Raw genomic sequence first — 15251 nt, 5'->3', positions numbered from 1 at the left:
AAGTAGCACCATATTTCTACATAACTGGAGTCAAATGACTTGCTAGATGACTCAGGTCAATCCTGAATGGGATTTAAAAAAATGGTATTTGTAGTGAGTTAACACAAGCACCATCTTGAACAAAAATAAAAAAGGAAGACATTTCCAATTTCTTTTTTTACATCATATTCATACATAAAAAAGGGTTGATCTTATCTAGTTGTACACATTTTATTTTTTCCAACTTTTAACGAGTAAAATTTAAGAAAAAGGTTTTTGGAAGGAAATTTATTTTACAAATCATCTGAAATTTGTGCTTGGCACAACTTTTATTCAATATGCGAGCCCTCAGCTTTAATAATTCCCTCAATACGATACCTAAATCCCTTGACTATGTTGTCAGACTCGAACTTGTTCACTCCTTCTTGATGGAAGCCTTTAGAGACTGGGCACTCCTCTGAGGAGTAGCACACCCTTTTCTCCAGACGTGCCTAGATAGAGTACCCAAGGGGCTTGCGTCTGGATAGGAGGGAGGACACTTGTTGAAGTCTGGAAAGTTGTCTCTCACGAAATGATGGTTCTTAGCGGTACGATGACACGGAGCTCCGTCATGAAGGAAACAAAAGTTGTCCACGAACTTTTCTTTGGCCCAAAGTTGCACTTTCTTATCCAGAAGTGCGATGTAAGCATCTACATTGAGCCGCTCTCTCCTTCCTCCCCACAAAAATGGGAGGGCAGACTTCAAAACACCCAAAACCAAGGTTCCGGCTGTATTTTTTGTTTTGTAGACATGTCTCACTGAAGCTGAGATATTATTTGGAGGTTCGGTTGTGATGTAACGACTTTTCTACTTATTCAAAGTAGCATCAACGGTGAAATTTTTTTAGTCAGAAAAGTGTAAAACTTTGGCTGAATTTTTGTTGGTCTTGAAAAAATTTCAAAATGTGATTTGCTCTTACCAACAGTCTCAGTTCAAAAATAAGATGATTTCTTGCCCTCCTCCGAGATTTTGTAGTAATGTCATTCCGGATTGATAATAATATGTACCACTAGATAAGATCAACCCAGGATATACATACATACCATTTTTTCTTAGGCATATTTAGGTGTATTATAGAGATAGTTTTCAAATATTTAAGAATAGTAAATATAATAAAGAGCCTTCTTTTGACTTATTAGACTTAATTTAGCTCCAATATGGTCTTTCAAATAAAATCTTCTCAACTATTTAATTTTTATAATTTACTCCTTAGGTATCTTTACAGAATAATAGTGAAGATCAGGATGATCCTCCATGTCATGATAGATATATGAAGAAGAATCGACATTTTGGACAATCACTTGAAGCCCTAAATCCTACGCAAATAAAATTATCTGATCGTAATTCGTATAACATAAAGAATGACAAATCTGTTAAAAAACAGGAGCTGTCGGTAAAGTATTTTCATATTAACGAAAATAAATAGCAGGGCTCTCAAATCTTTTGCAATTGGGGTTAGACTCACACTCTCATTCCATAAATCGTATTTCCAACATTGGTATAATCAATCAATAATTCCCTATATTTCTGATTTAGAGTCACAATGTTTCAAATAGAAGCTACATATCCAAATTAAAAAGGCCTAAAAATAGACCACTAGTGAAGTTTCATATTGAATCTGAAGTAAATAAATATTCTAGCCTGTATACATTATTTATTATTTATCAAAACTTATTTAAAAACTTGAGAGTACGATTTACGGGAATAATCTCACGTTGAACAGATTTCAAAATTTGAGAGTCCTGAAATAGCGTATGAAAAATATATATTTTTAATAATTAATTTATTTTTATACGATTAATTGTAGTCCTTAAATTCTTCAAATCATCATCAATTCCGATCCGAAGGATGCCTCCTTGATAGTCCAGCGGTGCCCCCTAAAATTGCACCTCTAATACCACCGAAACAAACTATCAACAAAAGCAAGAATGAAATTCAAGTCATAACCCAGGAACTTAAACATTCAACTGTAGTCTTAAAACCTTTAAATAATGGTGAATATGAGGACTATGACGATCCATCTTCCCACAATAATGAATACGAAGACTATGATATCCCCATTTCTAGACTTACTGAAGAATAAAGCTTGAAGATGAATCAAGAAAGCATTAGACGACATATCGTGTCATTCAGTTATGAATTTATCCTTTCAATAATTAGTATATATTTCAAAAATAAGTGAATCCGAGACTACATAATACTATTTATTGTCTCTCTTATTACTTATATTTTTTCTTGTCAAAATTCCTCATAGTACAATATGTTGTTACCTATTTGTAATAGCTTGCATCAATTAAAATTTATATTTGTACTCGATATTTCTGTCGTATAACTTGTATTATTTTTATCTAAATATGTATTAAACCATCTGGCAATTCATTACTTGCTCTTTAAATTATGTATGTAGGTTTGATAAATTTAATGCTAAAGTATTATGAAATGTTTCCTTCAAAGCCCATTAGGTTTATTCGTGGTGATAATTTTTTTATTTTTAGAAGTTAAAATCCTCATTCATTTATAAAACATAAATGTGTGTGTGTGTTAGTATTTTTAAATCAGTCAAAAAAAAAAATCCTACAAAATATTTCAGAAGAGAAAAAACTTATTTTTCTCTTTTATATATTCATGTTTTAATAAATAAAGAAAATCAAAGCACTATAAGTGGGGATGGGGTGGGGATTTATGGAAATGAGCAAATAAAACTTTTGCCCAATTTTCCAAGTGACTACATATCTTGGTAGTATTTTAGTAAAAAAAATTAAGATTGGCTGCTAAGCCCCCCTACCCCGAAGATTACATTTTCATCCATAAATGTACATTTTTTTAATCTAATCTCAAAGTAATAAGAAGAAACTCCGGAATATCGTGATCATTAAAGCCTTTTTATGCTAAAAGCAATAGTTAATTAAGAATTTAAATTAATAAAGTATAGTTTTAAGGTCATAAAAAGGTAAAATGTCAACCTTTTCTAAATTTTTATTTTAGTAGATGTAATAGTGTCCTATTTTTAGGGTGACCTGTTAATTTGATCTTATGGTACGTTTGTAAAGTTTCAGTCTTTATATGGCGTTTTTTAACCTCTATAGCCATTTGAAAATTACTTTTTTTTTTAAACAACATTCTCTATTTTTAAATAAATTCAGAAGTTTCAATTTTAAAGTTATGTTGTTGAATTTCAAAAGTTTCGGAAAGGTTCCTTTTCTCAAGTGATACATATAAACATAATCCTTATTTTTCATTTTGAAGAAAAAGGAATTGTAGACCAACAAAATACTTTGGATACTCAAAAAAATTTTTATTGAGTACTTAAAAGATGCTCTTGTATACGAAAAGTAGGGCTAAAATAGAATTTGTTTTTATCACAGCGTCCTACTATAAGCTTGCTCTAATATTAAACTAAATATATTGGCGCGTCGAAGGGTGAATAAGAGTAGTGATATGTATTTCAGGCATGTTAAAATAAAGAAACCGAAAATCAATATGGTAAGTCTGGGAATTTGAAGAATATTTTGGACGAGAGCAGCTCTACTGTCATTATGTTTTAGGAGGGGCAAAAGGACCTATTTAAGAACATTGGCAATAATTATTCCGGTATCACTCCTCAATTCTACTCATAGTCCAAAAAGGGCTTAGTATTATTGCACTGCAACAAATCCTTAAGGTTGTATATTTTATACAACTCTATACTGTATAGAGTTGTATAAAATATCTTTGATCTTTTTGGATAATACAAATTTACTTATACCGTACGCGGGTACTTCAGATCCAAGACCCTTCATATTTTTACTTCAAAGTTCAAAAACAACAAAATCTGCTTGTTTTTAATGATAGAGAGGTTTTTGTGATTTCGAAAGTAGGAAAATGTTGCGTAGTATTATCGCAACTTTTAGTGCTATGTATCCAGGGAACACTGAAATGAATATGGAACGATATCTTCTTTTGGACTGCTCTTTTTTTATTTTTTTATTTATTGAAAACTTAACAAGTAATTTCATAATGAAACAAATATAATATGTACAATATACAAATGACATTAAAGAAAAAAAGGAGCTAATTCACTATTTTTTTTATTTCAGCTTTGAATTTTTTTATTTACATGAAGATGGCTGTTTGCTTCAAACATCATTTTTTTTTTGCAAACATAATAAGCCTTTTGATGCAATTTGATTAAAGAAAGTGCTGCTGAGAAGATGATTATTACAGCTTGAAGATTTTTCAAACCATGCTGTAGTTTGATTAGAACTAAAAAAAAATTGTGCAACTTTTACAAAAACATTTCTTGGAGTAGCCATTGATAAAATAACATTTCACCTTTCTTGATTTGAAAAAATAGGCTGTAACAATTTATAGAGATGTCCTCAAAGAAGATAGATTACATGGTTGGGCTTGTTTAGACCACCTCTATTAATTTCATTAAGAAAGGAGTCTAATTCTTTATATTTTTCCAATTCATCCATTGGGAAAATAATATCTCCATCCGAAGATAAGAACTAGGTACTGCACTACCAATTTCACGGGTTTAAAATAGAATGGGTAATATAGCCACAGACAAAATAAATGAGAGGCTCCAGACCTTTAAGTGAATATAATTTCATAGCAGAATTGGAAGATAAATGTAGAAATCTTCTTCACTTGTATAATTAGACTCTTTAGTATCGACTAAAATTGATGATATTGATTTTAAAAGTAGGCTAAAACGAATTTTTCTTTCTGCCTCAAACTTTCGACAACGGATATAGTAATTTCCACAAGAAAGTTGTTTATACCAACGAAAACGTCTTTCTATTAGGACCGAATTAATTTTACGAAGAAAAATAAACTTAACTATATTTTTATCCAGTAAATATATGGCTAAATGGGCTAGTCCTATGGATGTTTGATAGGTGGGATGAAATGTCTCGGAAGATAACCTACCTCCATTTTTCTTTGGGAGTGTTGTCTCCAATTTTTTAATCCATTCTGCAAACTTAATCAAGAAATCAATTTGTTCCTGCTCATTTACAAAAATTGGTTTTAATGAATCATCTCTCTTTCGGACGTACATAGTATTAGAGTTACCATTTATGCAATTCCAAAAGCACTTAAAAATATCCATAACTTGTGCTGTTTCTTTGAAGCTTCTGAATTGATCATCTTTCTACACATAATGGTTAAGTGCATTCAGAGTGGACTCGTGAAAAAACCTTACAGAAAGATCAACATTACACTTTTCAATTGGTTGAGGAGCAACTTTATGATTAAGTTTGTGAGATAATTTAAATCCTTTACCTAGCTCCCTGTTGTATGTTTGGCTCACATGCCCAAACTCGGGCTCAAGAATAACATCCTTATTTTCAAAAGATGAGCATGATAATTTTCATTTGCTAGTAAAGTTGTTATAAATATTTTTCTTTCGGAAGGGGTAAAAGGATTCAGTATATATCTAGAAAAAATTCAATTTCCTAGTTCATCCACATAGAATTTTCTGATTGAGGCATGCTCCCTCGTAATGGTTGCACCGGGGTCTAGGCCTAATTTGGTAACAACTTCAAGAACTATCATATAATATTGTTTTATAATGCAAGATTTAATATTTGTGAATGGTACCATGTCACTGTATTTCCCCAAGTACACTCTTCACCATAAAACAAAGTATCGTTTTAGAATAGTTTCCTTTCTTATCACATCCAAAAAACTGTCACCACTAAATTCAACTCTCTTTGAGGAATAGACTTCGTCAATTATTATAGAAACATACTTTTATTTTTCATCCAATAATTTAACTCTAGATTTTAAATAATACATTATTGAGACTGGCGCTCCTCCTTGAACTGAGAACACAATTGTTATTCCTCTTATATGCGATTCAAATGGCAAATAAATAATTCCAGATTCTCAAATTTGATTATATAAAGCTGCCAAAATAAAAGAAATCCTAAAAATTCAGGAAATTATCTTCGTCCTTTCGCACTTAGAGAGTGAAGGTTATGTTGTTATAAAATGAAGCTGATATGATTGTTCGAATTAAAGTATTGATGATGTACTGCTTCTTCCAATATCCCAATGACATACTTTATTCTTGAAGCTGGTTTGGGTTCATTCTGTTTATTTTTTTAAATATGCTAAAATGTTATTGATATCATCATAACGGTTCAGACTCTTTGATGAACATATATGATTCACTTTGACAATAGGTATAGGAAGTCCTTTTGAAAAAATTAAGAAAGAGAGGTCATTATTCACTTTTAAATTAAACAAAATATAAGGAACAATATACTGTGATGATAGGGCGAAAAATATGAAGAAGACTTTATTATATATTACATTAATGCTTTAGGGTCAACACAATTTATCCACGGTTTTTTATATCCGTGAATTTTTTTATCTCATTTTCTTGAAATAAACGTTCAATTTGAGAATTAAAACGAAGTCTATCTTGATCAAATCTGAAAAAAATAACAATGCTCTTTAAACTTCTTTGAAATGTTAATATGCCTTTTCTAAAGTATAAGTATCAAGAATTATGATACACAACTCATTAAATGGCAAAAACAAGTGCTTAAATGGTCACAACAACGGGAGTAGTAGCTTTGGACTGTTCGCAACTAGTTTATCTGATATTAGTGTCTTCACTTAAAGACTTGGGCATGATCATTAGGTTTTCCAATATTACATAGTCAATAAATATTACTTTTTTATTACTTAAGGATTAGCTATGGTTGTTAAGCCCCAAGAAATGGTGTTCAGAAAACTCGTAAAAGGCATAATTAGCTTTTGCACTAAATCTTTACGATGGATTTAATTCTAACATTTTTTTTATTAGTATATTTATTGTCTAATTTTATAATTTTGGCATTTACTTTATTATTAATAATTATTTAGATCTCATCTGTTGAGATATATCTAGCATGTGCACAATTGTATATAGCAACTTCCACATTAATAAATAAGGGCGATGATTTTTTTGATTAAAATCTACGTCTGGCTTGTGTTTAGCAACTTAAAGTTATGACATATTTAACTGGATTCCGATGTTAAAACAAGAAAAAATTATCTGGATCAATCTATTATTTCAATATTCTGTATTTATAATTTATTAGTATTAATAGTTATATGATTTTAATTGCTTAATTTTGTATATTTAACTTAAATGTTTAATGCTTTATTTTTTAGTGTGTAGATTATATTTAATTAAATCCTTCTTTTTTAAACTTTGAGCTTCAAATATATTTCAAATACTCTACTTTGTCGTTTCATTAGCTATTATTCTGAGAATAAGGTTCATAATGAATTACAACTTCATGGAGTGTTACGTTTTCAAATCTACTGTAACGGATAAAAAACGTCTAAGTTAATTATACGTAGTATATCTTCATTAAACTTTTTGCGATTAAATACTTTCTTTATACCCTCAAAAATCATAATAAAGCAGGCAGCTGATAATCACCTCAGTATTTTAAACAATGATACCATAAGTCTTCCCCCCTTCTCCTTGCACGCGTTTTCACTACAGAATTATCAACTTTATGTATACGTATAAGAGACGGCGGGATCAAAAATAAAATAAAATATTGGTCTAGACCGATATTTTTGGGACCGAAATAGACCTAATTTTTTCCCTTGGCTCGATCTGGACCGAACTTTTCCTTTGGACCGATCTAGACTGAATTTTTATATGAGACTGGTCAAGACTGATCTTTTTATGGGACCGAATTAGTTTGGACCAACAAAAAATATAACCGTCTCAGACCAGTCTACGATTTCCAGACCGAAACCCAACAATTACTATTGACATGTCTCAATTCATATAATACATCATGGTAATACATTATTATAATTAGAACAAGCATTTAAGAAAATAAAATATTTGAAGCACCATTTATGTTTTGAATATACCTAACTATTTTGGTGAACTATTTCTTCTTTTTTGAAGGCTTCCACTACTTTTTCACATAATCACTCTAGGTTTTTTATCCCTTGGTTCTGAAGTTAGTTAATGATCATAATTCGTAGTAATTTAAAAGTTCAGCATTTTATTCTTTAACAAGATGGACGCCATGAATACTTCAATTTTTAAAATTCCCACAATCTTTTTTTTTTCATGTTTTATCTACATTTCTAAAAAGGAATAATGGAACATTTTCAGAAAATGAGTGAATGAACGGAAAAAGTTGAACGGTTCCAAGCCTGCTGTAAATTCTTTATTCATAATACTTCATCTTATATTTTGATTGGGTTCTGTATGTTTAATTATTTCTGACTGATATTTAGTTATATTAATTAATATCATTATTCATTGATTGCTATAGTATTAATTATATTTATTTGTGTAATAAATAATAATTTATTAGAACCACTTTTTAAGGTTAGACTTTAATATTTAATGTAAACTTGTCGATTTAAACTTTGTGAATTATTTAAAAGTATTTTTTAAGAAAAAAATATTTTCGGTAATAAATATACAATTAATATTTTTGTGTTCAGCATTGTAAATATATGTTTAAATTGTAGGTAATGATGTTCTATATATTTTGGACGATATAATTAAACAGGTATGTTTAAATAAATGTGTTCGTAATTTTTTAACCGTTTACTATTAAAATAAGGCTATTTAATGCTGTTTTCTAGCTCCTCTCTTAATAGTCAATATTTCCAATAGTCATTAAAAGGCAACAATGTCTCGAATATCGATTCCAATGAGATAATAGTTAATTAAATGGTCAAGTTCTATTTTCTAGTTACGCATAGGGGGTACACTTAATTAACTATAATCAGTAGAATAACTGGGATGGGTAGTGTGTAATGGCCACACATATTTTTAGCTACCTTTGTTGAGCGCTCAATAGGGAAGCGGGTGAACGTCCACTTTGTAGTTTGTATATTTTTCTGTTAAGTGAATGAAAAGATTTGAATGAAAAAGGAGGGATTTGATTCGACTTGGAGTTGCTACACAGTTCTTAGTTGAGAGTTGGTGCTTGTCGCTTGTGGGAGTTCTCTTGGAGTGAGTGGAAAAAGAAGGAAAATATGGAGAAGGGATCGCCACCATCCATTTCTTCAGAGACTGGAGTGGAGAAGAAGCCGAGGGGCCTCCGGGTCTACGCGCGCCTCAAACCCCGACTGGAAGAGGAGGAGGAAGAAGAATTCCGGAATGTGAAGACCCGTTTTACTTATATGAAGAATGAGATCTTGACGGATCCCCAAGGAGGAGTGGATTTCAGTCAACACTTTGAATTTACCCGGATTTTCGCTCCGAACGTGGACCAGTCCTCTTTTTTCCGTGAGATGGTCCTTGAGAGACTGGAGGCCTTTTTGTCGGGGGAGAACCAGTTGATCTTCACGTATGGAGCCACGTCCTCGGGAAAGACTTTCACTGTGCAAGGCACTCCTGCCAGTCCTGGGATTTTGCCGCGCTCTCTGGATCTCATCTTTAATTCCCTTGGAGAAGAGCACTTTCTGGATCGGAGTCCCCTTCTGCCCCACGGCTTCGACTCCGTCCAGATTTCCGCGAGTCATGATAAGTTGGAGCGAGAGAAGAAGGAAGTGCTGAGCCTGGGGCGGTTTCTGAATACGCAAGTGGAGGCGGAGAGTGAATCCGGGCTGAGTGAGTGCGACAGCATCTGTACGGACGTGAGTGCTCAGAGTCTGGCCACCATGTTTCCGAGTCTTGGACATCGAGAAAGAGAAAATACTAAAGTGAGTAAGGTGGATCGAGAAGGAGTCTACTATTCATTATGGGTTTCCTTTGCGGAAATATACAACGAAAACATTTATGATCTTTTCCAAAAAATACCTTTGCCATCCAATAAAGAAAAGGTGAGAAGATTACCTCTAAAATTAGCTGAAGATCGGAAGGGAAGTATATATATAAAAGGTCTGAAAGAAGTTCAAGTCTCCTCTGCGGACGAGGCCTACCAACTTCTCTTAATTGGGAGAAAGAATCTGCAATTTGCTGCCACGAAACTCAATCATAACTCCTCAAGAAGTCATTGTATTTTTACCATTAAAATGATGAAATTTTGTGATAGCAATGAACCAAAATATGGTCGTGTTAGTATTTTATCTTTTTGTGACTTGGCAGGCTCTGAGCGTATTAAAAAAGACTCAAAATGATTTAAAAAGACAGAAAGAAACTGGGAACATAAATACTTCACTTCTCGTGTTGGGACGTGTCATGAAGGCGTTGAGAGATAATCAATACATAAAGGATTTGAAAAAACATTCTGTCGTTCCCTTTCGAGACTCAAAGCTTACTCGTTTACTACAGGTTTTCTTCAAAGGACTGGGACAGGCATCTATGATAGTGAACATAAGTCAAGCTCCATATCTATTTGATGAAACTCTTCAGGCTCTTAAATTCGCTGCGATTACCAGTAAAATTAAGTATGTTAGAGAATTTAAAACACCGAAGTCTAGGAGAAGGTCAACATTTTCTTCCATTTTATTTGAGCATAAGAGAACATCTAATTTATTTGGAAGAGGCTCTATTGCTTGGGAAAATCCTATAATAAGTTCAACAATACAACATCCACAGATATTAAATGAAGAAACAGAAGAACATGAACAAGAGGATGAATCATCCCTGATAAGCAATTCTTGCCCAGATCAGTTTGAAGCACTTACTGATCTAGTCACTCAGCTAAGGCAAAGACTAAATGAAGAGATGGATAAAAATATGACTCTAGAGACTGAAATTCGATCTGAATTATGTAGCAAATTTGATACAATGATGCTTCAAAATGAACAACAATGGCAAAAACGTCTCCAAGAATCAACGGATCGTATTGAAAATCTTAGCTCATGGAGAATTACTCAGTTAGAGAATGCCTACAATGAGTGTCGCAAACGTAAAAGGTATGAACAAACAGATGAAGATAATTCAAATCGTATTGCCACATTAGAAACTGCACTTGATGTTAAAATTACTGAACTTGGAGAAAGTGATAAACAGTTTAAGGCAATGAAAGAAACGTATAATTCTCTACTTGGCGTAAAACAAAAACTTCAAGAAGACCTTACGTTTTTTAAATTTGAAAATCAAAGCTTCAAAACTAGAATACAGCGTTTAGAAGATAAAAATATTGCACTTTCTCAAGAAAATAAGAGTAAAGACTTAGCAATTGAGTCTATGTCCACGAAACCCATACTAATTGATTTGAGAAACCAGTTAAGTGATACTAAAAATAAACTCTCAAAAAAGAATGAGGAGGTGTCTTACTTTAAAAATCTTTTAGATGAAGCTGGGGAAGAATTTATAGCTAAGGATGATGAATTGCAGAAGATGACTTTGGATATAAGCTCGTTAAGGGTAATATTAATAAAAATTTAACTTGTAAATTTATTAAATTTGTTTTATTTTTAGACTGAATGCACAAAGTTAACACTGGCATTAAGAGACGCACAGCACGAATACTCTATTCTTATTTCTGAGTCTAATCATCGTCAAGAAGAAAAAGAAAATTTAGAAGAACAAGTGATAAACTTTCGTACGGAGGTTACGGAGTTACTTGCTGAAAAATCTAACTTGATTTTGGAGCTAAGTAATCTTAAAAAAGAAAAATTAACTAGTGGTCAGAAACTTGAACGTAATGTGATATTAAAAGACTCTGAAGAGAATGAAAAAGAACTCAATCGAAGAATATTGAAACTTGAGGATGAAAATCGTACTATCAAAGAGGATTTTGAAGTTTTCAAAGATAAAGCAGAATTGAGAATTGAAGATTTTCAAACAACGTTACAAAACGCTATGGACACTTCAGAAGCTCTTCTAGCAAAGAACAATGAATTGAAATCCAAAATTAGTCTACTGGAGTCTGAAGTTAGTGTCTTGGGTTCACTCTCCTCTCCTTGTGGCAAAGAGAAACAAAAAGATATTTTACCGGACATGTCTGTTCTTGAAACTAAAGAATTTGAGAATGTTGAACACAGGATAATAACTGAGGAACTCGACAATGTTAGAAAAGTACTTGAAGAGAAGGATAAAATAATTAAGACAAATAATAAATCTTTATCTGAAAAAGATAAAGAAGTTGAAAAGGTACAAGCAAGAATTTCTGAATTAAAATGTGGTCTGCATAAATCAGATAAGGAAATTAGCTCATTAAATAATAAAGTTGAAGAAAATGCATCGTATATTCAACAATTAGAAAATATAATCGTAGACAAGGACTATGAAATAACTTTAGCTGAAGAAAAAATCGCAAACCTCGAGAAAAAAGAAAATGAGAGGAGTAGCATCGATGAAAAACTGTCTTCTACATCGGAAGAACTGAAGAAAACTATCAAAGAGCTTGATAAATACAAGATAGTTAATGAGGAGCTCGAAAAAAGTTTAAAGAAGATACATGATGAAAGAGACAGGAAAGAAAAGGATTTAAATGATGAAATCGAGAGTTTAAGGCAATCCAAAGTTAAAATCAAAGCCTCAGATGATGAAAAAACTAAGCTTTTGTCCGATAAAGAACTTGAAATTAGTAGCCTTCAAAAAGAAGTTAAGCATTTAATTCAAACAGATGTGGCAAACCGTCAAATGATAGACAATCAAAATTCAGAACTCAAAGTACTAGAAGTTCAAATTAAAAAGTTCAATGAAGAAACAAAAGACTGTAAGGTTCTTGGTAAAAAAATTGGAGAGCAACAAAATCAAATCGACTCTCTCAAGAATCAGGTAATTTATTAATTTAGGTATTGACATATAAATTGACTGGTCCATATTTTATTTATTTCGCAGCTAAATTCAAAAGAAAGAGAAGAAAATATGATTGAGATCTTAAAAGAAGAGTTGGATTCCAAAAACTTGGAGAAGAACAAGTTATTAGATAAAATATCCCAATTAGAAAGTAAAGTCATTGATGCATCTCAGTTGTCTGAATTGCAATTGAAAATATCGCACCTTGAGGAAGAAATCCACTCAAAAAATGAAGAAATACGTCAAGCACGTAATCAAAGGGAGGCTACTATGTTCACTTACTCAAAGGCATTTAAAACCAAAGAAGAAGAAATATCTAGATTAAAGCAAGAATCTACTAGGATACGAGACGTTATTATTAGATCCTCTCCCACAAAAAACAATGTGGCTTCATCATTGAAAAATGAATTGGAGAAAAAAGGGGTAACCATTAAGATATTGGAAGAGCAAGTCCAGCAATCATTGTAAGATCGCTTTTGTGCTTGATTACTATTTTTCTCATCAAATTATTCATTGATCCTTCTTTTCTCTCTTTCTTTTTTAAGGGATGTCAATGTAGAAACTCAGGAAAATTCTCTAAAAAGTGAGATTGACAGTCTTAAGTCTCAGATTTCAAGAGCCAACAATAAGCATTCACGTGAAATTGAAAAGATAAAAAGAACAAATGGTAAAGTTATTCAAGAGTATAAGGATGCCAATCGCGAACTACAGAAGCAAATAGGATTAACATCTAACATATCCGATGATTCATTGCAAAAGAGCATGCTTGAAGCTGACGAGTCACTAAATGTTTCAGTTGAAATATCGAGTAAAATCAAAACGAAAAAAAAAGGTCGAGTTCGTAGTGCTCGTAAAAAATCAAGGATTAGTGAATCATCAACCCTTTCTCCAATATCTTCTACTTCGGCGAAGGGCAATTTTGATAATAATACTGAGGAGGGCACTGAAGGAGATGAAAATATTCCTTACAACACGCGCAATTCTAGTCAAATTACTCTGTCAGTTCGGAAACCTAGAAGAAAGTACGTTAATATGGAGGACAATTTTAAGGAGACGCCACGTAAAGGACGAAATACTTTGAAAAATGTTGGTAATTCTGACATAAGTATAGACAATTTTATTCCTATTCCTACACCGCGCAGATCAACTCGAAAGACGCTTTATAACCCTGGAAAACTAGAGGTACCTTTTTATTCTTTTAAATGTTATTTTATGAAGTAGGAATTACTATTCTCTATTTTAGGTTTTTAGTCCTGTCCAGGATTTAGAAGAAAGTAATTCATCTCCTCACACGATAGTTAAACGTCAGTTAAGAGCACGAAAAAAGAAGTTAGCTAGTTAAATATTTATTCCTATTTGCCATACTTACATCAAATAAAAATGTACAAATATAAGTCAACGGACACGTCCACACAACGGGGTAATTGTGCTCTACAGCAAATTCTTAAACCTAGTTTACATTAAAATTTTGTTCAATGATATTTTACATTTCATAAATTTTAAAATACGAATTTGTTCGTTTTCCTCATTCATGGCTTAATGTCTCTCGTAAGATAGGGTGGGGCATCTATTGATAAGATGGTCTGCACTTTGCAATTCTACCATACACACATTGGACGTTGAGCTTATGTACTTCAACTTGCTTGGGCGGGCTTGAAAAGGGCCATGCCCAGTGTATGGTTGAACAATGAGTCCCAATTTTTCTCTTCCAAGCTTCATACACTTCCACTTAGGCTTATTAAGCATAGTATGTGTATGTTTCATACTTTGATATTTTCTATATCTGTCACACCAATATTGATGGAAGAAGTCATGAATTACATTCTTTACATGGCTTGGAGGCTTCCCAGACGAAAAAAGAAAAAAGTCTGATTTAAGTATACCTATAGTTATATAGTTTTATCTAATCTTTTTTATTTATTTTTCACAATACATTTTTTATGTATTCAAGTAGATATTAAGTTCATGGGATTTGAACTTCTCTCATTTTATATTTCTTTAAATTTTAACTAATATATGTATGTATTCATGTAAAAAAAAATCAATTGCATTTATTTTGACCATAAGAATAAAAAATATATATTCATGACTATAATCCCAGTTTCTTTCTTTTGATCATGAACTGCGTAATAAAAAAAATATGCAATTATTAATCATAGCTTGCACAGTATTTTCTTCTCTTTATTCAAGTTTATTAATAGCAAACTCGAAATTTTGAAATATTTGCTATTTCTTAAGATTGGAAATAAGCAACGAAGTATTTTTCCCTTGAAGGATGTATGCATGTAAATCTGGTGTGTTTTTTAGCTGGCCCTTTAATTTGTAATTGGTTGTACAGGTGTGCACGTCTAAAACTGAACACTCAATTGACCCATTTTCCTTGATCCACGTGAGGATTTCATTGCACAACACGAGCGTCCTGGCTTTCATGCCCTCTATCAGAGGGTGGCTTGGGGTCCCCTGACATACTGGAGAGGGGGCCTCCAGTTTTTTTTCATCTTAGCCAACTTAAAAACCAGACTCCTAGAACACTTAACAATGTCCGTAATCTTCATCACAACTTCAGCA

The 15251-nt window shown here is 32.2% G+C and overlaps 2 protein-coding genes across 4 annotated transcripts in view; both read left to right on the top strand.

Moving 5' to 3' along the window:
* Positions 1 to 2335, top strand: part of LOC121118356 (uncharacterized) — a 99997-nt gene extending 97662 nt beyond the window's left edge. For all 3 annotated transcript variants that reach the window (XM_040712928.2, XM_040712930.2, XM_040712929.2), the window contains 2 exons: positions 1233 to 1412; positions 1827 to 2335. In XM_040712928.2, coding sequence (XP_040568862.2) covers positions 1233 to 1412; positions 1827 to 2102 — 456 coding nt within the window. In that variant the 3' untranslated portion in view covers positions 2103 to 2335. The remainder of the gene's footprint in view (positions 1 to 1232; positions 1413 to 1826) is intronic.
* A 6553-nt stretch (positions 2336 to 8888) lies between these two features.
* Positions 8889 to 14778, top strand: LOC121117343 (uncharacterized). The gene is given in 6 exon segments (XM_040711751.2): positions 8889 to 10090; positions 10092 to 11303; positions 11358 to 12662; positions 12726 to 13147; positions 13229 to 13865; positions 13927 to 14778. Coding segments are annotated over 6 exon segments (4743 nt in total). The 5' UTR covers positions 8889 to 9022; the 3' UTR covers positions 14026 to 14778.
* Positions 14779 to 15251: the final 473 nt, after the last annotated feature.

This window comes from Lepeophtheirus salmonis, chromosome 5 (genome assembly GCF_016086655.4).
Source record: "Lepeophtheirus salmonis chromosome 5, UVic_Lsal_1.4, whole genome shotgun sequence".
Classification (NCBI taxonomy): Eukaryota; Metazoa; Arthropoda; class Copepoda; order Siphonostomatoida; family Caligidae; genus Lepeophtheirus; species Lepeophtheirus salmonis.
The sequence above is the reverse complement of the archived record's forward strand: the minus strand, read 5'-3'. Positions and strand labels throughout refer to the sequence as shown.